We start from the raw sequence: 21,464 nt of genomic DNA on the forward strand, positions 1-21,464 counted from the left end.
CGAGGCAGTATCACTACGGAAGTAGGATTGCCCAACCTTCCTTCCGAGGAGTGGCTGGTGGGTTTGAACCGCCAGCCGTCTGGTTAGCAGTCAAGTGTCTTAGCCACTATGCTACCAGAGCTCCCAAGCTCCACCAATAAATAAGTGCCTGGAGGCAGTCCACTCTTATCAGTAAGCCTTGGCCCAAAGGCCCTCGGCAGGTTGGCAAGCCTAGCTCTGCCAAGTATCTGGAGGCATCCCACTCTGCCAGTAAGCCTCCTGACTGAAGGCACTCAATTCTCTTGCTCAGTGAGCCAGGAAGCTGTTTCCTACTGATCTCCTGGTTCTGCTGCCTCTGCTGCTGCCATTTCTCTGCTGCTGCTTCTTACCATCTTATCATCCCCAGTGTTACAGCTCTCTGTCTCCTGAGTCTGGAGTTTCCCAGCACAGAGATCTTGGGTCCAAGCAGGTGCTCTGCTCCTGTGTCTTCTTCTTGTTAGTTAGGTGTTCCTCCCCTCCCCCCATGCTCTGGGATTGGCTCTCTTTTAAGCCTAGTAAGATAGCAAAATTGACCACTCCCCTCATTAGGGTTCCATACAACTTATTTGCATGGTCCCACCCCCACAGGGTTCCATATGCCTTATTTTCATTATTAGCAAATTCTCATGGACTCTAGACTTTTTGGAGCCATGGAGATTAGATGAATCCCTGAACTATCAACCTGAGATAATTTTTAAACCATAAACCAAAGATATCCCCTGAAGTCATCTTAAAACTGAACAATAGTTTAAATAGTAGAAAAGGTCTGCCTTGAGCATTATGCTTTTTTAAGAATATCTGTATAGGTCAAAAGGAACTCTGGTGGCAAAATGCCTAAGGCATTTGACTGCTAACCAGAAGGGTGGTGGTTCAAACCCACCATCTGCGGAAGGAAGATGGGGCAATCTACTTCCATAAAGATTTACCACCTCTGAAACCCCATAAGGTTGCTATGAGTTGGAAACAACTTGATGACAGTGAGTTTAGTTTGATTTTGGCACGTGGAATCAAATTGACAATAGCAACTTGAAAGTTTAGATAGGAACCTGAGGGGCAGTGAGTTTATGTTGATGAAGGAAGGCAACTCAGAAAAGGAGGGTGAGAATGGTTGTGCAGCTTGAAGAATAAAATTGATGTCACTAAATTGGAGAGGTAGAAATTTGAATTGATGTATGTTTTGCTGTGTATATTTTCAACAACAAAACATAAAATTCAAAGAAAAAAAAAAAAGAGTTAATGTTGTTTTCAGTTGCTGTCAAGTCAATTCTGACTCGTCGCAGTCCCATGTATTACCGAGAACTGAGCTCCATAGGGTGTTCTCGACTGTAATCTTAATGGAAACAGACTGTGTCCTTTTCTTCCACAGCACTGCTGAGTGGGTTCAAACCACCAACCTTTAGGTTAACAGTCAAGTGCAAACCATTAAGCTACCCATACTAGATGAAAAGTTCCCACAATTTCTACAAGACAAACAACCTACCAGAAAAATAGAAGCAGGCAGTTTACAGTAGGAAAAATATAGATGGCCCCAAAACATGAAAGGCTTCTCAGCCTGACCAACTATCCAAGAAGTGCATCTGAAGATGAGACATCATTTACACTGACAGACTGGCAGAGGGGACCATATGGTTAGTATTGGCCAATGGGCAAGGGCACAGCACCTCATCACTGATGGAAGGACAGCTTGGCAGTGTGGATTACCACTCTTTAATGTGCGTTCTTTTACCCTGCATTTCCACTTTTAGGAATGTAATCCATGTAAATGCTTGCTCAACGTGCACAAAGTTCTCCACACCAGCTTATTTACTGCAGCACTGCTTGTAAGAGCAAAAAATTCTAAAGTGCTCATCTATGCACAATTAGCTATGTCAACTGGAAGAGACATACAGTGTAACGCCCTGTGGTCATTAAAAAGAATAAGGTAGATCTGTATATACTGACAGAGAAATAAGCTCCTGACATATTTGGGATCCCACTGTTTAAAAATCTTTATGTATCATAGAAGGTGCTAGAAGAGATATACACCAAAGGACAAGTGAGGCTGACTTAGGGGTAGGATCGTAGTGGGGAGATCTGTCATTCATATAGCATGGCCTTAAGTATTTCTCTCAAGAAGCCCACACTACTCCATAATTTAAAAATTAATTGCATTGCTTTGTTTAATAGGTTAATATAAATTATTTATTTAAAATAAATATTACTGGTAGGTAAAGAGCACTGGAGACAGAACCTCATCCTGTGTTTGGGGCACCCCTGTTCTCAGGGGAACTTTGAGGTATATGATACAGGGCTGATATTCCAGGTACGCACTTACAAGCTGTGACCCTCACTGATGCCTTCATCTCTCCAGGCTTCAGTCTTTTCACCTTTAAAAAGTGTGTGCTACCTGCCAAGGGCCAGTGTGAGGGGTAAATGGGTAGTAGCTGCTCTGCCCTTCGGCCTCCAGTGTACTCTTGTTGTTAGGTGCCATCAAATTGTTTTCGACTCAGCGATGACACAGTAGAGCTGCTCCATAGGGTTTCTCAGTTATGATCTTCACAGAAGCAGATCACCAGGTCTTTCTCCTGCAGAGCCACTGGGTGGATTTGAACCTCCAACCTTTTGGGTAGTAGCAAAGCACTTAACAGTTGGTGCCACCAGGGCTCCTAGGGACCCATAAGGACAGGGACACAGCCTCAAGCCATGAAACAACAGGAGGGAGGCCCAATTTCCTTCCTCTCTGATCTTTCAGAGGTTCTGCACCGACTCTTCATCTCTGAACCAAGCTCACTACCTGCCAAATACTTCCTCCTCACCTTTGTGAGGCAGGTAGGCCAGGTCTCACTATTAGCATTCAGCAACAAGGAAACCAAGGTTGTGAGAGACTCACTTGCCTAGGGTTCCCTAGCTGATTAGGTACAAGGGACAGCAGGAGCCAATGTTCACACCCCACCCTAGTCCTCTTCTCCTGCTTCAATGACGTACATCCCAACCACACCCAAGAAGGAGGTCAGGAGTCTTAGTCTGAGAGACTGAGGAAGATAAAGTATCTTTTTCCCTGGCCTGGGCACCTCGTCTCCCTCAATGAGCACTTGGTGGGGCCCAGGCTGGGCCAGGCACTATGCCAGGGACTGGCATTGCAGTGCTAGACAACCCTTGAGTGTGTGCCCTGAGCAGCTCACAGGTGAACAGGACAGCAGAAGCAAGGAGGCTACGTGGTAACCCAGTCTCAGATTCTTGTAGAGTTTTCCCTGACATCAGAAGCTAAAAGCTATGGGGCCTGTTTGCCTGTGGGCCTCTACAAGCTAAGTAAATAGACAAGCCACTCTTATAGTTATGACAACCACATACGTGCAGTGGTAGAGATGAGATAGCAGAACACTCAACCACACATAAATTATATGAGTAATGTCTGTAGTGTCTATTTGCCGAACTTGTAATCAAAGATGGTGCAACTGATACTTGACTCTCTAGATGATGGGGCCAGTGTTTACACTGACTGCAAACAAAGGAGTCAGTGCCTTTGGATAATGATAACAGTGTTGTCCTCAGCAGTCACTACGTCTCATTGTTGTTTATTATAGTAACAAATTATTGATGATCAGCAATGAACGTGTGTATATATAGGGGAGGTAGACCAGTGCCGAGGTTAAACACTCAGCTCTAGGAGTTGGATGGTTCTAGGTTATAATTCTTGTTCTGCTACTGTCAACAAGTTGCTTAAGCTGAGCCACAGTTTCCTCACCTGTAAAATGAGTTAAGAAGACTTGCTTGAAGGGTTGTTTTGAGGTTTATATGACATAATGGATGTAAACTTCCCAGTAGGGTGCCTCGTGCACTGTAGGCGTGCAATGAAAGGAGGTCTTGTTGGTACAAATGCACAGCCTTTGCAGTCAAGTCAGGTTCAAGTTCCAGTCCCAGATCCACCATCCTCACTTTGAATTTCCTCTTAAAATGGTGGTAAACCCTGCCTTCCAAGGTGATAATGACAAATGGTAATAACAGATATAAAAACAGTAATGTACTTGGCATTTAGAACAACAAAAAAAAAAAAACCATACCCACTGCCATCGAGTTGATTCCAACTTATGCAACCATAAGGCCAAAGACTTTGGTGGCACAATGGTTAAAATGTTTGGCTGTCAACCAAAAGGTCAGCGGTTTGAACCCACTAGCTGCTCCATGGGAGAAAGATGTGGCCGTCTGCTTCCATAAAGATAACAGGTTTGGAAACTCTATGGATCAGTTCTAGTCCATCTTCCTGGGTCACTATGAGTCTGAATCTACTCGACTGGCAGTGGCATTTAGGAGTCTGAGATAATGCGAGTTCCTGTTCCCCTCCCCTATGTAGTGGAGGGAAGCCCTCTGGAGATGTTTGGGGGGTAGGGTAAGGACAGATGTGGCTCAGAAGAAAGCTCTGAGGCAAGGCTCAGGGCCAGATGACAGCCCAGCGTGAGTTAGTGCATTTCCTGAGAGCAGTGGAAAGGAGGAGGCTGTGGTAGTTCAGTGTGTACGTCAGCTTGGCTGGGCCTGGTTGAGTGGCTGGGCAGCTGGATGTAATATTCCCCATGATGAGACTAGTAATCAACTCCATGGTGGAATCCACTAGGAACAGCTGAGTAGCTCCCTTAGGGAATGTGGTCTGCTTCCTGAATATAAACAGAAGCCTTGGGGAATGGTCTCTAGCCTTTGGCACGCTTGGACCCTGCATGTAGCTGTGTCGTTGTTCATCAGCCTGCCTTGCTCTGCTGACCTGGGCACTTACAATGGACTTGAATTAATGGCCTGCTGTGTAGTTTGGTGACATCGGGACTGTGCCTTTTTACTTGTCAACCTTGGGCTTGGCAGCTTTAGCAGCCAGCAGCTGTCTGAGTGAAGAAAAGCCTCTAGCTTCATTGGGCTGGGAGCTGTAGGCAAAGCTGAAGCCCAAGGCTGAGGGGCTTTCACCCAGCCCCTAGAGCCTGGCACTTTGAACTTGGACTTAAAGCCTCCAAATTCTAAGAATAAACTCCTGTTTGTTTAAGCCATCCCATTTGTGATATATTCTTGTCAGAGCGGTACTAGGTAACCAGAACAGAGGCTAAGGGGAAGAAGAGGCTGGAGCTTAGTGTGAGCTTGCCATGAGGTCAGCACATCCAGCCTCTTTTCCACCCAGCATGCCTGAGGGCCACCAGAGCCCTGAAGAGGGATTCCCAGTTTGGTTGGGCAGAGCTCTCAGAACCTCCATTTCCCAGTTGATCTCAATGCCTATGACTCCTATCTCTTACCAGGAGGTCACGGGAGATAGGGTAGGACCTCCAGAACTTAGTCCCCAAAATGAGGAGCATTCTTCCACCTTTACTTCTGGGTAAGAGATAACTGATGGTGATTTTGGATAAATCAGGGGTTGATCAGGAAGATATAGAACTGTTATCTTTGGAAAATCTGCCAGGACCCCAGCGCCCCCCCCATGTACATGCACCCCACAATATCCCTGAGGATGCATTCCTGTGCCACATATACTCCTACCATACACCAGCCCCTCACCCCTTGCCTCTCTCTGCCTGTGTGTCAGGTATTTGTATTTTCATTTTTTGCTCAGATAGGCAGTGCTGCGTGTGTCCCATACTCTGCCACCATTGATCCTCACTAGACATCACTGACTGCTTACAGGTTGGACAGCTTATACCCGTTCACCACCTGCCGGGGGATGCTCCTGAGCGCTATCGACACTGCCTCTCTAGGAGGCTTCTTATACTCCACGGCTCTTGTGTCTCAAGTGACTGGTGGGTTCAGGCACTACCCCTCAGGCACCTTGGCTTTGTCTAGCACTCGCACTGGTCCTGACACCCCTGAGCAGGGCTGGAAAGGCAAGAGGAGGGTAGGTTTTGTTCCAGGGGTTTCGCTGGTCCAATATGCAGATACCTTCCACGTTGGGTTCCCTGGAATGGGATTGGGGCCTAGCAGAGAACAGCCAGAAGAAAACAGCACACAGAAACCACGGAACTGCCACTTTCTAATGAGCGTCATCTTAACAGCCGGTATTTACACAGGACTTACTGTTCCTTTAAGGAGCTGTGGTCGTGTGGTGGGTAAGACATTTGGCTGCTAACCAGAAGGTCAGTGGTTCAAACCCAGCAGCTGGTCCACAGAAGGAAGATGAGGCAGTCTGCTTCTGTAAAGATTTACCGTTTTAGAAACCCAACGGGGGTTGCTATCAGTTGGAATCAACCAGATGGCAGTGGGTGGGGACTGTCCTTTTAATTCTCAGTCTGACTCTCTGACAATAGATACTGTTGTATCTCCATTTCACAGAGAAGGAAACTGAGGCTCAGGGGGCCAGAGCTAGGATTTGAGCCCGAGGCACCTAGTTCCTACCTCAGTAACACTAATTACGACATAGTGGACACGGTTTGAACTCAGCCTGTGTGGCTCCTGAGTTGGCACTCTTAACCACTTGGAAGCAGACTTAGAGATCATTCAAAGCCCTCACCCTTGAGCCAAGACGGGAGCAGTCACCTTCCCTGACAGCCCCATGCATGAGTGATGGCTCTTTCTAAATCTTCACCATGCTGCCTATCTCTCGGCTGACGTTGCTGTTCTCTGTCTTGTGTTCTAGTTTTCTTATCGCTCCTGTGCAGTCATATTTGAGGGCAGGGTCTGGGTCCTGCCCTGCACACAGCAGGTGCTTATGAAATGTCTGTTGAATGAACAGAGAGGGTGGCATTGCCACATGTACTGCCAGCACCAGTCACATGATTAGACACCTGCCGAGCATCCTGGGCCATGAGCGAGAGCGAGAAAGGCACCACCAAGAGATGGGAGTGCTCTGAGATGATTGGTTACTGTGGACCAGTCAGTGGTGGAGGTGGGCTTTGAAATCTAAGGGGGATGTGGTTAGAGACAGAATGAGTCTAGCAGAGGAGGCAGACAAGTGAGCCATGAAAACCACACTTGATTATAAGAAGTGCCACAAAGCAAACATGTGTACAGACGCTACAGATTCAAGGAGGAAATGCCAGAAGCCCTCCCTGCCCCAGAATCTGTGCAGGTGTCTACAATGAGTTTTTTCCATGTTATCTAATTTCCCCCCAACAACTGGTGATACAGATTTACTGTCCTTGTATGCTGCCTCCAAGAGTTGTGAGTCCTGCCCAACCCACCAACTAGTTGGGACTGAGGCCAGGGCACCCTGGCAGCTTTGGAACGGCCTCCCAGACACTCAGTCATTCCATAGACAGTGGTTGAGTGCCCAGTATGTGCACAGTGCTCTGTGCAGGGCTGCAGCTGTGTCCTGATGGACAGAGTCCTGGCCCTTGTGGCCCTTCAGTCCTAGTAGGGGGCACCCAACAATGAGTAGGCTCATATAGACTCTATCAGAAGAGGATAAAGGATACCGAGAAAGATAAAGCAGGCTTCACCCTCCCAGAGCACCATAATCCCCTTCCAGGGCTCAGGGAGACTGAGGGAACACCTCTTCCCTGTCTGTGGTGTGAGGGAGACTTGGCTAATAGAACTGGGACAGGACAGGCCGTTTTTAGGAACAGCATCTTTGTGATCCATTAAGAATCTAACTTCCTTCAGGAGGTGGCTCTGCTGAGATCACTTCCAGGTTGGACACTCATGTCCTCTCCTGTGAGATGAGGGAGCTGAATTCCCTGGTCCCTGAATCCCTCTGTTTTAGAGTGTGGCCACTGATGATGATGGCTTTTGGTGGGGGCCTGGTATTGGGGGTGAGTGGTGTTAATTAGAGTTTAAAGGCAAATGGGATCCATTGGTCCAGATAGGTGGGAGGGTGGCCTGTCCTGTTCCTGATCTTCACTTCCTTAATTTCCACAAAATGCATTTTCACATAGGCCCACATGCCAAAAAGTCTTTCTTTTCAAAGACCATCTAAAGATATTCTCTGTCTACTTCCTCTCTTTCTCCTCCCAAAACACCTACACACACACACACACACACACACAAACATGCATGCACGCATGCACGCACCCTCCTTCCCACAGTGAGTTCAGCCCAGGAAGGCTCTGATTTACTCCTGTAGTACTAGCTGCCGTTTCCTGAGAGTGTCAAGCTCTGAAAAGAAATGGTTTTGAAATCTTTTACCTATTCTCACTGAGAAGCTGTCATTAACCCCACCTTCCAAATGAAGAAACTGATCCCCAGAAAGGTTAAGTGACTCCCTGAGGCCACACAGCTTTCAGTGGCTGTATGATTTAGAAACATGGGCTTTTCCTGCCATGCTGCGCTGCCCCCCCACCCCCTGGTGGGCTCTGGTGACCCCCCATCCCCCAGGCCCTGCAGAATGAGACATCTGTCATTGTGTGTCTGCAGACCTCTCCCAGAGCTCCTCGCCACCGTCACTGCTGGACCAGCTCCAGATGGGCTGTGATGGGGCCTCAGGCGGCAGCCTCAACATGGAGTGCAGGGTGTGCGGGGACAAGGCATCAGGCTTCCACTACGGCGTTCATGCCTGCGAGGGATGCAAGGTACAGAGATGAGGGCATAGCTGGCTCTAGGGGGATGTGGTCATGTGAGGAGGTAACCTACCACAAAGGGCGTTCCCTACCACGGGGTTGCGCCTTAAGGTACCCATTGGGGAATTCCTGCCCAGGAGGCAGCCAGGGCCTTGGACCCATTCCAGGCCTCAAGTCTGGGCCCTGCTGGACAAGAGGGGTTCTCTTGTCAGAGCTTCTCCAGCTGGGCACCTGGCCTTGACCTAGCCACTCACCTGGGCTCTCTGAGCGACTGGCACCCCCTGGAGGCCAGGCCTGAGAAGGCAGGCAGCTCAGAATGAGTTTCTCAGGCTTCAGCCATCTCCCTATCAGAGGCCAGGGTTTCCTGAACCTCAAGGTCTGAATGGAGCTCTTTGAGGAAGAAAAGGAAGTGTTGTGTTCTTTTCCCTAGTTGGTGCTTTTGGGTTCTTCTTTCTAACTGCACGCCCATCAAAATTTTACAAATTATTTTATCAAACTACCACCCAGAAAATAAAACCAGATAAGTTTATGTACAAAACCAAGTTAGCCGTGAAATGATTTTTTTGTTATCAAACTTTGTTATCAAAGCTTTAAGGCTTCTATGAGGATTTTAAATAAGTGTGGTTTGTTATTTTTCTTATTTTCTTAAGTTCTGGCATTTATTTCCCTTCTCTCTTCCAAAATTTCTCCCTATTACTCCCAAATCTCAGGAATTTTCAAATTTTTTGTGAATAATGGGCCCTTTAGTACAACCCAGTGAGCTGAGCAGGATTCTGAACACCCTCCCATGACTTTTACACCCTGCTCACTGTTCAGGGCTTCTTCCGTCGGACGATCCACATGAAGCTGGAGTATGAGAAGTGTGAGCGCAGCTGCAAGATCCAGAAGAAGAACCGCAACAAGTGCCAGTACTGCCGCTTCCAGAAATGCCTGGCTCTGGGCATGTCGCATAATGGTGAGCACCCATCAGGCAAGGTGCAGGGGCTGCTGGCTCCACACATCCTGAAGTGAAGTTTTTGGGAGCGCCCAGAGCAGCCCATGAAGAGGGATACCCTTAGCACAGTGCTTTGGCACATAGTCAGTACTATGCAAGTGTCAGCTATGACTTTGCTGATCTAGATCCTGAGCCCTGAAGCTTTTATTTAGCACGCATTGGCCTAAGACCTGCCACTTCCCAGACTGCCCAGCACCTGCCGTAGGAAGCTCAAGAACCCAAGCCTGGGACATTCATCTCCTCTCTAAGCATGAGACTCACCCTCTCTGACCTAGAGTGAAACTAGGGATGACATCAGCTCGAGTGGTACTGAGAACACCACTCCCAGAACCTCAGCCTGTCTCGGATGACCTGACACAGTACGAAAGGCCACTGCCAAGGCCAGGGATCCCCTCGGTCCTTCTTGGTTGTTGAGGGCAGGCAGGAGCAGGTAACTGACCACATATATCAGCTGCTAGAGCCAGACCAGGAATTTCCTGGAGGGCAGCCACTCCCAGGAGACAGAGCCTTCCTTGCCTTATACTCTAGGTCAGCAGACCTTTGTCTTCAGACCCCAGGATAAGATATTGCAAAGCCTTCCTACCTCCTCTTTACCTTCTAAGCCAGATACACAGCAGCAGCAAGAGAGAGCCTCCTTTTACCCATTGATGGCTTGACTGTCTAGCATCTTAGAAGGTGACAGGGCTTGAACCCTTCCTCTGAAGCTTTTCCTAGGTGATTGAAGTCAGACAGGTATAGTCTTTGCTTTTCCCCCTCAGTCAGTACCTGCCCTAGCCTCATTCCTTGGGTGGGGTCTCATTCTCTCTCTCAGAGAAACCGCATCTGTATCCTGCTCCATTACTAATGACTCTCACTCAAAACTCACTGCTGTTGAGTCAGACCCGACTCATAGTGACCCCTCCTTGGGTTTCTGAGGCGGTATCACTACAGAAGTAGATTGTCCAGCCTTCCTTCCGAGGGGTGGCTGGTGGGCTTGAACTGCTAGCCTTCTGGTTAGCAATCAAATGCCTTGGGCACTGCACCACCAGAGCTCCTACAATTTTTCTTATTATGTGAATATTCTTAACAATCCAGTAAGTTTTAGGAAGTATTACCCCATTTGTCTGGTTAAAAAAAAAAAAAAAAGGTAAATCAGCCTGCCTAAAGTCACACAGCTAGTCGATTGTCAGGCTGGAACTTGAACACAGGCCTTTAACACCACAGGCTGTCTTTCTTAGCACTTCCTATGCTGTGTTGCCTGCCAGCCATTCCATGAGTAAGGACCCTGTGTGCCGGGCACTCTGAACAACACAGAAAGTCCCTGCAGTCCCTGCCTTATACAGCTTAACTTCTGGAGGGTCTACCCACAAGATTCCCAGTTTGCTGATTCTCAGGGCCCAAGGCTCAAAGGGCATCTTGGTTTTTGGCCTATGCAGCCTGTCAGGATGGGGAGGTTGGAGAAGAGGTCACTGCCTGGCTACCTTGGTAACTGTACCCCATCCCTGTGCAGCCATCCGCTTTGGCCGGATGCCGGAAGCGGAGAAGAGGAAGCTGGTGGCAGGGCTGACAGCAAGCGAAGGGAGCCGGCATAATTCACAGGTGGCTGACCTGAAGGCCTTCTCCAAGCACATCTACAGCGCCTACCTGAAAAACTTCAACATGACCAAAAAGAAGGCCCGCGGCATCCTCACTGGCAAGGCCAGCCACACGGCGGTGAGTGTCACTGCACAACTTGGCAGCACCCTGAGCTCTGGGCCCTGCTGCCTCCTGCCTGCCTCTTGGGAGAACCAGACCTCCTCCCTCCCTTAACTTTCTGGTACAGACAGTGGGTGTGGGAAATACATGGGGTGGGGGTCTCCGAGGCCTGGCCTCTAACAGGGCCTGGGTTTTCAGCCCTTTGTGATCCACGACATCGAGACATTGTGGCAGGCTGAGAAGGGCCTGGTGTGGAAGCAGCTGGTGAACAGCCTGCCACCGTACAAGGAGATCAGTGTGCACGTCTTCTATCGCTGCCAGTGCACCACGGTGGAGACCGTGCGTGAGCTCACCGAGTTCGCCAAGAGCATCCCCAGCTTCGGCAACCTCTTCCTCAACGACCAGGTGACCCTCCTCAAGTACGGTGTGCACGAGGCCATCTTTGCCATGCTCGCCTCCATTGTCAACAAGGATGGGCTGCTGGTTGCCAATGGCAGTGGCTTTGTCACTCGTGAGTTCCTACGCAGCCTCCGCAAGCCCTTCAGTGACATCATTGAGCCCAAGTTTGAGTTTGCCGTCAAGTTCAACGCCCTAGAACTTGATGACAGTGACCTGGCCCTATTCATCGCAGCCATCATCCTATGTGGAGGTAAGTGGGGGTGGAGCAGGGGGACAGACAGTCATTCCTTCTGGGGGTGCCAATCCTGAGCCTGGACAGCATGGGGAGATGTCCATGTGCTGATCCAAAAACAAAACTCATTGCCACTGAGTTGATTCTGACTCTTAGTGACCCTATAGGTCAGAGTAGAACTGCCCCATAGGGTTTCCAAGGCTGTAATCTTTATGGAAGCCGACTGCTATGTCTTTATCCCTCAGAGCAGCTGGTAGGTTTGAACTCCCAGCCTTTTGGGTAGCAGCTGAACGCTTAACCACTGTGCCACCAGGGCTTCTTCTATATGCCAATGGCAATAGAAAATGCAAGATGCTAACTATTGAAGCAGCATCAGTTCAATCTCATTATATAGATGTATGTAGTAAAAAGACTAATGGAAATATACCAACATGGTATAGGTATCTTAGTGTTTATTTCTGGGTGGTGGAGAAATTTTCTGTATTTGATTGGCATTTTTCAAATTTCAGCATAATCAGCACAATTGTTGTTGTTGTTGTTGTTATGTGCCGTCGAGTCAAACCTGACTCATAGCGACCCCTCCTTGGGTTTCCGAGGCAGTATCACTACGGAAGTAGGATTGCCCAACCTTCCTTCCGAGGAGTGGCTGGTGGGTTTGAACCACCAGCCGTCTGGTTAGCAGGCAAGTGTCTTAGCCACTATGCTACCAGAGCTCCCAATCAGCACAATAACCATGATAATTAACAGTGGCATAGAACTTCATGCCAGCACTGTTCTCATCCCTTTTCATAGGTTATATAACTCATTTGATCCTGAAAACAACCCTGTGTGGGAAATACCTTTATTATCCCCATTTTACAGATGAGCAAACTGAAATCCAGAGAGACCAAGCAACCTGCCCATTCTTCATAGCTAGAAATTGGTAGAGATGGGATTTGAATCCAGGCAGTGAGACTCTTAACCACAATGCTGTGCTGCCTGTTTGAGGGGAGGGGAAGTGATGGGCCAAGGCTGATTAAGGGACTAGAACACTCAATGGAGCATTCACTGTGTCCCACAGAGTTGAGTCACCCATACAGGGTGGGAGTTAGGGAGCCCCTCTGCCCTTTTGAGGCCCCCATGTGTCCTGGCCCCTCCCACACCTCCATTCTGTATCCCCACAGACCGGCCAGGCCTCATGAATGTGCCACAGGTGGAGGCCATCCAGGACACCATCCTGCGTGCCCTTGAGTTCCACCTGCAGGCCAACCACCCCGATGCCCAGTACCTCTTCCCCAAGCTGCTGCAGAAGATGGCAGACCTGCGGCAGCTGGTCACCGAGCATGCCCAGATGATGCAGCGCATCAAGAAAACTGAGACCGAGACCTTGCTGCACCCCCTGCTCCAGGAGATCTACAAGGATATGTACTGAGGGGTGGTGCCCTGGGCCCCCCATGGCCCTCCATGGAAGACTCACCTGCCACGTGACTTTCCGTTGACCAACCCCAAGCACTCAGCACAGACCAGACCGGAGCAGTGGGCTCTCACTCGTGGTCTCAGACACACAGCCTCTTGCTCCCTGTACCTTCATCCTCTCTCTGTCTCATTTCTTCATTCTTTCTGTCTCTTCATCTCTTTCTGTCTTGATCATCTCCTTCTTTCTGTCTGGATCATCTCCTTTCTCAGTTCCTCTTTCTGCTCCTACTCTCTTGCTTTTTTTCATCCTTTCTCTCTATAGGTTTCCCTCCTCCCTCGCCTGCCCTCCCCTCTGTCTCATTCCCATGTCTGTCCCTCTTTCTCTTTCTGGGAAACAGTTCATTTTATTTCACCAGCAGCATAGAACAGGACCTCTGCTTCTGCCCCCCTTCCCCCAGGAGCAGAGGTGTGGGGCCTGCCCTCTGCCCCGTCAGTGTGCCTGCAGGGTTGGGGCCTCATTCTGGCTCTTGGCTTCAGAGCAGAAGGCTGGAGCCATCCAAATAAACACTAAGCAGCCTGGGCATGGCTTCCGTAGGAAGCTGAGCATGGTCCAGGCTGACTGCAGCAGAAGCCTGTGAAGGATACTAGGTAAGGGAGCCTGGGTGGAGAGCCAGGACACCTCCTCCAGACTGTCACTGCTCTCCCACGGCTGAGGCTGGCAGCCCTGACCCAAACACCCCATTCCCACAGTGTGTCCTAGCCCACAACCCAGCACCTTTTCTGTTCTTTGCACTGGTCTTCCAGGCCAGTGTTGCCGATGGCCCCCTGCGCAGGCCGCTGGGGAGCACCCCTAGCCTGGAAGGAGGTGGGGTTCCCTTCCGGTGGGGTCCCCCAAAACCCCCCTAAATTGAAGAGGAGCAGGCCTTAGGAAGGAGGTAGGGGCCTGGTAGGGCAAGGAGGGAGGAGTGCACTTAATTCTGACCCAGGACTCAGAGTCTGAGGGCCAGGGAAGGCATGGGGCAGGCCTGCCATCAGCACCCACATTCTCTTCTACTCTGGAGCAGCCGTGACTCCTGCCTGCACTGTGTCAGCACTGCAGCTCCCATCTCCTCACCCAAGGCCAGGTCTGGCCTCAAAGCACGACCGTCTCAGCCAGGAAACACTGGCACAAGCTCCAGCTGAGCCGACACGCATGCCCCACACCTCCCCACACACACTCCCTGGAGCTGCCACTCCAGCACACACCACAAGCACTGAAATCACTTTACCTGCAGCTTTGGCACCCTTTACCCTCCCCTCTCTGAGGCAGGTGAGGGCCCAGAAGGACCTGCAGGTGGATGGACAGAGCTGTGCCCCTGTTGTCAGGGCTGGGCCAGATCTCTGGACAAACAGAGGCATCCTGCTAAGTCAGTCCAGCACCTGTTCCCAGGGGATAAACTGGTCCTTCTTATTCTGACAGCCATGTGTCCGTCCCAGCAGCTCTGCTGCCCCCCCACACACACACACACACACAAAACTGGTCACCTAGGACTCTGCCTGCACACTCCTAACCAGGGACCTTGCCTAGTCCCACTCCTCTGGCTTCTGTCCCTGTCCCACCCCACCCCCAGGTGAAGGTGCTCGTGCCTCAGGAGGAGCCAAAGCACAGTCCCAAGGTGAGGTCAGAGCAGGAGGGTAGCAAGCCTGCCCAGGCTACTTTTCTTATGAGAAAACTGGCCTGAAGGGTGGACGAGTGAGGGAGTGGCTGAGGTCCCAGAGTGAGTTGTTGGGAGAGTTGAGGTGAGCACCCAGGTTTCCTGGTTCCTGTCTGGTCCTGCTTCCCAGAGGACCTGACTGCATTCTGGACAGAAAATGCCCAGCAGAGAGGACGAGCCCCAGCCCCTGCCCCTGCCTACACTGTGGCCTCTGGCCCCAGGATCACTCTGTACTGGCCAGATGTTCCCCCTCCCTGCCACCCAGCCTTGCTGCCAGGGATTTTGTTTGGGGTGGTCCCTTTAGGGACAGCGCCATCAAGGGAGAGATGCTGTGCCTGACCTGAGCTCCCTCCACGCGCCACCCCCTACCCAGGTCTGGTGCTGAGGATGCAGCTCTTCTCAGTGTCTGAACAATCTCCAAAATTGAAATGTATATTTTTGCTAGGAGCCCCAGCTTCCTGTGTTTTTAATATATATAGTGTATACAGACTGACGGAACTTTAAATAAATGGGAATTAAATATTTAAGAGTTGACTTTAAGCTGACTCTGTCCTTCGCGTCTTTTTCCTGGGGGCTGACTGGGCTCCTCCCCCCAGCTCCATATCCAGTACACAGAGGGAGAACTTGGTCAGGCAAAGGGTACTGGCCAGGGAGGGTCAATTCTGGCTTGTGGGAGCTGCTTGTCCTTCCCTCTCCTCTGCTCTGCTTGCCACTTGTCAGACCGCCAGGCATTGTGGAGGTTCCATAGGGATGCCAAGACGATGCCATGCCTACCCTGCAGAGAGCTGGGGTGTGACGGGGAAGAAAAGATACACACATTCTGAAAAGGATGGCACAAATCAGGGTGGAATGGGAGGGGGCCAGAGGGTGGCAGAAGGTCCCTGGAGGAGGCAACTCTCTGGGCTCCAAATGGTATGCACTTACACGGCCAAAGCACCATCATTCACCATCAGTTTTTGTCACCCCATGGAAGAGTGTGGGGCTTTCCGCTCCTCAGCTAATATTCTAATTTTGACCTACAGAGGTGGATGGTCTGCTAGGTGCTGCATGAGATAAAATTTAGTACTCAACGGTTCCCAGGGAAGACACTACAGCATGTTTCAATGCAGGCAGGGTTGTACCCAGGGACAAGGCAACCACAAGCTGGGACTGTAGAAAAGGGGAGCTCTGGTAACATAAGGCACTTGACTGCTAACCAGAAGGCTGGCGGTTCAAACCCACCAGCCACTCCTCGGAAGGAAGGTTGGGCAATCCTACTTCCGTAGTGATACTGCCTCGGAAACCCAAGGAGGGGTCGCTATGAGTCAGGGCTGACTCGACGGCACATAACAACAACAACAATGGTAAGCAGAGTAGATTCTCAAGATTAGTGATGCTGAAGTCTCATTTGTCAGTTTTAAAGTTTCTAGCTCAAAAGACCAGATTTGATGGTCTGATAGAGCCTGGTGAGACCCCTGCAACTATGGCCCTTAGCTACCCTTCAGGTCTGGAATTGAACTCACTCCTGTGGCTTTCAGCCAAATAATAGATAAGCATATGAGCTGAACATTTACATCAGGTAGATAAATTCTTTGGAGTGATCAGTCATCGGAGAACAGGCAGGAGTGCATGGGAGGAAAAAAAAAAAACGATGCCTTAGCAAGGGAAAAGGGAGAAGTTTTTATCACAGGAACCCATGTGGCACATGGCTGGGAGGGACAAGCAGAACTACAACCATTGAAAGACAGTGTTGGATTCCTACATTTGAGGAAACCATTTGAGGCATGGGGAGGCGGCCAGTTACAGACCACAACCATTGAGAGGCTAGTTAACAAAATAGGACTGGCTATGTTAGAAACTGGGTGAAAGGGCAACTAGGAGAAATTAATGGATGCAGACACAGCAAACTAGGCCACAAATGGGCCTTATGACAGCTAACACCCCAGTTTTCTCCTTTACTTCAAGTGGTTACATCCTCAGAGACTCCAGGAGAGCCCCAGCTGACTGCAGCCAGTGAGCTTGGCTGCAAAACTGGCTGCTGTGTGAGGCAAGTTCCAAATATGTGTCAAGTGTTTATCTAGTCAGGAGAACAAAGCCATGCAAATATTTTTAAGTGGGGGAAAGTATTGAAAGGTCTGAAGGATCAAAAGCAAAGTCATCCAGAAATGAGTAACTTCGGGAAGCCAATCAACCCCCAGGGCTAGATGGAAAATGTGCCATTCAGAGGCTACGGTTGCTATACATCCACTGACACTGCAGAAATCCAGGAACCCAAGTCACTGGCTAATTTGACAGTAGCTGGTGCTAGAAGCAGGGTTCATGTATGCGCTAAGTACACCTGGGACTACCAGAGTACCTGTTGTCCTTGCCATCGCTGCTGGTGTTGGAACTTCCTGCTTCAGTAGAAAGCCTGGACCTTGACTCAGCTGCTTCTGCCAGAAGTGCCACCAGAGTTTGGGGGGGTGGAAGGAAATTTCTCCCTTTTTCCTGCATTCCATCCTCTTGTCAGTACCTCCTACTGAAAAACTATAACTGGAAGCCAGCTAGTAAGGGTGTCTAGGGAATATAGTTTGCAAGCTTCCAGTCCTGCACTATAGAGAAGAGAATGAAAGAGTAGGAATGGATCCAAGAGCTGGCAGACAAATAACTAGCACAAAGAACAAACACCAGGTCCTAAAATGAGGGACCCCAGAAAGGAGCTCTGGTGGTGTAGTGGTTAAGGCATTGGCTGCTAACCAAAAGGTTAGTGGTTTGAACACATCAGCTACTCTGCAGAAAAATGATAAGGCAGTCTGCTTCTGTAAAGATTTACAGCCTTGGAAACCCAATAGGGGTCACTATCAGTTGGAATCGACTCAATGGCAGTGAGTTTAATTTTTTTTTTTTTTAGACAGGTGCGCAGTTTAAGGTGATGGTCAAGTATGACACTTCCCTCCCTATTTTTGCTGGTCTGCTGGGAAGTACAATCTGAAATGTTAGGTCCCATAAAGTTCATCTCAGCTAAGGACAGTTACAACATGTGGTGTAGTAAATTACCTGGTATGGCTTTTCTAGCCTAAGTCTTTGTAAACTCCATGGTGGAATTTGCTGTGAGAAACTGAGTAGCTTCTGATTGTTAAAATCATCCACCTGGGGTATTTCTGTTGGGAGCAGCACAAAGTAATGTTCTGGGAATTTCACTCTGTCTCATGTGCTTAGAATTCTGATGTTATGATTGGCTAGTTTGGCCACTTTGCCAGGCTCAAAAGGAGGCCTCCTAAAGGCGGAAGTCTGTCTAACTGCTGGCTGAGAAAGACGTACTACTGAAAGAGACACGCACTCCTGAGAGACACACGCTGCTGGGAAAGAGACGCAAGAGACACACACTGCTGGGAAAGAGACGCAAGAGACACACATTGCTCAGTGAGACACCAAGGGACATGTAGTGCTGAGAAAGAGACTGTGAGAGACTGTTGGCTGAGAGACGGCGGGCTGAGAGAGGCTGAGTGTTTTTCCTGAACTTGAATTGTAGCCTGGTGCTTCCCTAATAAATCCCATAATCTGTGAGTTCTGTGTGGCCACTGCAGTGAATTATCGAACCCAGCAGAAAGATGGTGGGTGTTGCGGGAGGAATGGTTGGTGTCAGGGTTGGTGAAAGGGCTGGAGGCAGGTAGCATGTCTGGCCTCACAGTAATGGGCCTTGGGCTACTGATGGTGATTCTGTTTTCCTCTTGTGCGGTTAGAGGAGGTCAGAAGATGTGGCCTCCTTACCCTTTCAGCACAACACCAGGGGAATAGGAAGGCAAGAGGCTAGGAAAGCTTGGAACAAGGCCATCTCTGAAATTGATAGCCTTGCTTATAATGGAATTTTCTGGATTGCTTGGTTTATTTCTCTCACCTCCCTATCCTTTCCCACACCATCAGGTGGGAGAAAAATAGACTGTGTCTCAGTTGTTACAGGCCAGTCCTCTTTCTAGTACAGAAAAAGTAAGGATATAGAATACTCAGTAACTGAACGTAACTCAGCTCAGTGAGTTGAGGGTAAATCTCAGTTCCAGTTTCCTATTGATACCTGGCATCTGGTGCTGCAAAGGGACAATAACATCTTGTCACTCTGGTGTCCTGTTATTGCTATCACTAATTGCTATTCTTTATTAAGCACCTATTGTGTACCAGGCCTAATAGGTACATCACCCATTGTCCTCAACACACCTGATAAGGTCAATATTATCACCTGCCATCTTACATGTTATTATAATGAAATGTGCAAAAGCGTGGAGTTGGAAAGCCAAAAGGGAAGAACATGCTCAGTATCAAGCTGAAAGAGCTGAAAGAGCTATCAAGCTGAAAGAGCTGAAGAGAAAATTTAAACCTCAAGTTGCAACATTTAAAGATTCTATTGAATAATGCAGGAAACATCAAAAGAAGATGGAAAGAATACACAGAGTCACTGTATCAAAAAGAATTGGTCGATCGATGTTCATCCATTTCAGGAGGTGGCATATGAGCAAGAACCAATGGTGTTGAAGGAAGAAGTCGAAGATGCACTGAAGGAATTGGTGAAGAACAAGGCTCCAGGAATTGATGGAATACCCATTGAGATGTTTCAACAAATGGATGCCCCACTGGAAGCACTCAGTTGGCTATGCCAAGAGATTTGGAAGACAGCTACTTGACCAACTGACTGGAAGAGATCTGTATTTGTACCCATTCCAAAGAAAGGTGATCCCACAGAATGTGGAAATTGTCAAACAATATCATTAATATCACACACAAGTAAGATCTTAATGAAGATCATTCAAAAACGGTTGCAGCAGTATATTGACAGAGAACTTCCAGAAATGCAAGCTGGATTCAGAAGACAATGTGGAACGGGGAATATCATTGCTGATGTCAGATGGATCTTGGCTGCAAGGAAAGAATACCAGAAAGATGTTTACTTGTGTTTTATTGACTATGCAACAGCATTCGATTGTGTGGATCATAACAAATTGTGGATAACATCGAGAAGAATGGGCATTCCAGAACACTTAATTGTACTCATGAGGAACCTGTACACAGACCAGGAGGCTGTTGTTTAAACAGAACTAGGGAACACTGCGTGGTTTAAAATCAAGAAGGGAGTGCATCAGGGTTGTATATTTTCACCATACTTATTCAACTTATTTGTTGAGCAAATAATCCGAGAAGCTGGACAATATGAAGAAGAATGTGACATCAGGATTGGAGGAAGAATCATTAACCTGCAATATGCTGATGACACAACTTTGCTTGCTGAAAGTGACGATGACTTGAAGCAGTTACTGATGAAGATTGAAGACTATAGTCTGCAGTATGAATTACACCTCAATATAAAGAAAACAAAAATCCTCACAACTGGTCCAATAAACAACTTCATGGTAGATGGAGAAAAGATTGAAGTTGTCAAGGATTTCATTATTACTTGGTTCTACAATCAACACCAATGGAAGTAGCAGTCAAGACATCAGATGACATATTGCATTGGGCAAATCTGCTGCAAAAGACTTCTTTCAAGTGCTGAAGAGCAAAGATATCTCCTTGAAGACTAAGGTGCATCTGACACAAGCCATGGTATTTTTAGTTGCCTCATATGCATGTGAGAGCTGGACAATGAATAAGGAAAACTGAAGATGAGTTGATGCTTTTGAGTTGTGGTGTTGGTGAATTATACTGAAAGTACCATGGACTGGCAAAAGGACTAACAAATCTGTCCTGGAAGAAGTGCAGCCAGAATGCTCCTTGGAAGTGAGAATGGCAAGACTTCGTCTCACCTACTATGGTCATGTTGTAAGAAGGGACTGTTACCTGGAGAAGGATGTCATGCTTGGTAAAGTGGAGGGTCAATGAAGAAGGGGCAGGCCCTCAACGAGATGGATTGACACAGTGGCTGCAACGATGGACTCAGGTGTTGCTGTAATCATGGGGCTGGCACAGGACCGGGCAATGTTTTCTTCTGCTGCACATAGGGTCACTAGGAGTCAGAGATGACTCAACAGCACCTAATAACAACCACAACATCTTACATGTGAGGAAGTACAATACGTAAGGTCACATAGCTAAGAAGAGGCAGATCCAATAAGTATTCAATCCAGGACTTCAGGGTCTCTGCACTTCAACCATGAATATGACCTTGGGGACCATCTTTGGTCTCCTAGACATTTTTTTAAAAAAATTTATTGTGATTTGGGTGAAAGTTTACAGAGAAAATTCATTATCCATACCGCAGTTCATATACATTTTGTTTCATGACAGTGACTGCAATGCCCATGGCAGTGACTGCAATGTAACAGCCCTCTTCCCACTTCTTTCCTCCTGTAGTTTCCTCTTCCTCATTTCTATGCATTCCTGCCCCTGAGCTACCTCCCTGTGCAAATACTGCCCTTCTGATCTCCCAGGATTGATCATGGAGTATATCTACCTGGTGTAACTCTTCACCCTATATGCCTGTCTATTGTTTGGCAGAAGCCACAGGAGTGAGATCGTCTTGGAGGTTTCAGCAGGCTCTATGAGCCTAGTAAGCCTGGTCTTCTTTATGATTTTGAGTTTTGTTCCATTTTTTTTCTCCCACTCTATCCAGGGTCTCCTACACTGATCCCTTTCCAAGTGGTTGACAGTCCTAGCCTCTTTTTTTTTTTTTTTTAATT

The 21,464-nt window shown here is 48.5% G+C and overlaps 1 protein-coding gene across 1 annotated transcript in view; it reads left to right on the forward strand.

Moving 5' to 3' along the window:
* Nucleotides 1-13,163, forward strand: part of PPARD (peroxisome proliferator activated receptor delta) — an 18,753-nt gene extending 5,590 nt beyond the window's left edge. The window contains exons 2-6 of the mRNA XM_007939374.2: nucleotides 8,311-8,465; nucleotides 9,270-9,408; nucleotides 10,937-11,139; nucleotides 11,320-11,770; nucleotides 12,916-13,163. Of these exons, the coding sequence (XP_007937565.1) occupies nucleotides 8,311-8,465; nucleotides 9,270-9,408; nucleotides 10,937-11,139; nucleotides 11,320-11,770; nucleotides 12,916-13,163 (1,196 nt within the window). The remainder of the gene's footprint in view (nucleotides 1-8,310; nucleotides 8,466-9,269; nucleotides 9,409-10,936; nucleotides 11,140-11,319; nucleotides 11,771-12,915) is intronic.
* The last annotated feature ends 8,301 nt before the right edge of the window (nucleotides 13,164-21,464 follow it).

This window comes from Orycteropus afer, unplaced genomic scaffold, assembly GCF_000298275.1.
Source record: "Orycteropus afer afer isolate SDZICR_OR568_19922 unplaced genomic scaffold, OryAfe1.0 scaffold00059, whole genome shotgun sequence".
In the NCBI taxonomy this organism is placed as follows: Eukaryota; Metazoa; Chordata; class Mammalia; order Tubulidentata; family Orycteropodidae; genus Orycteropus; species Orycteropus afer.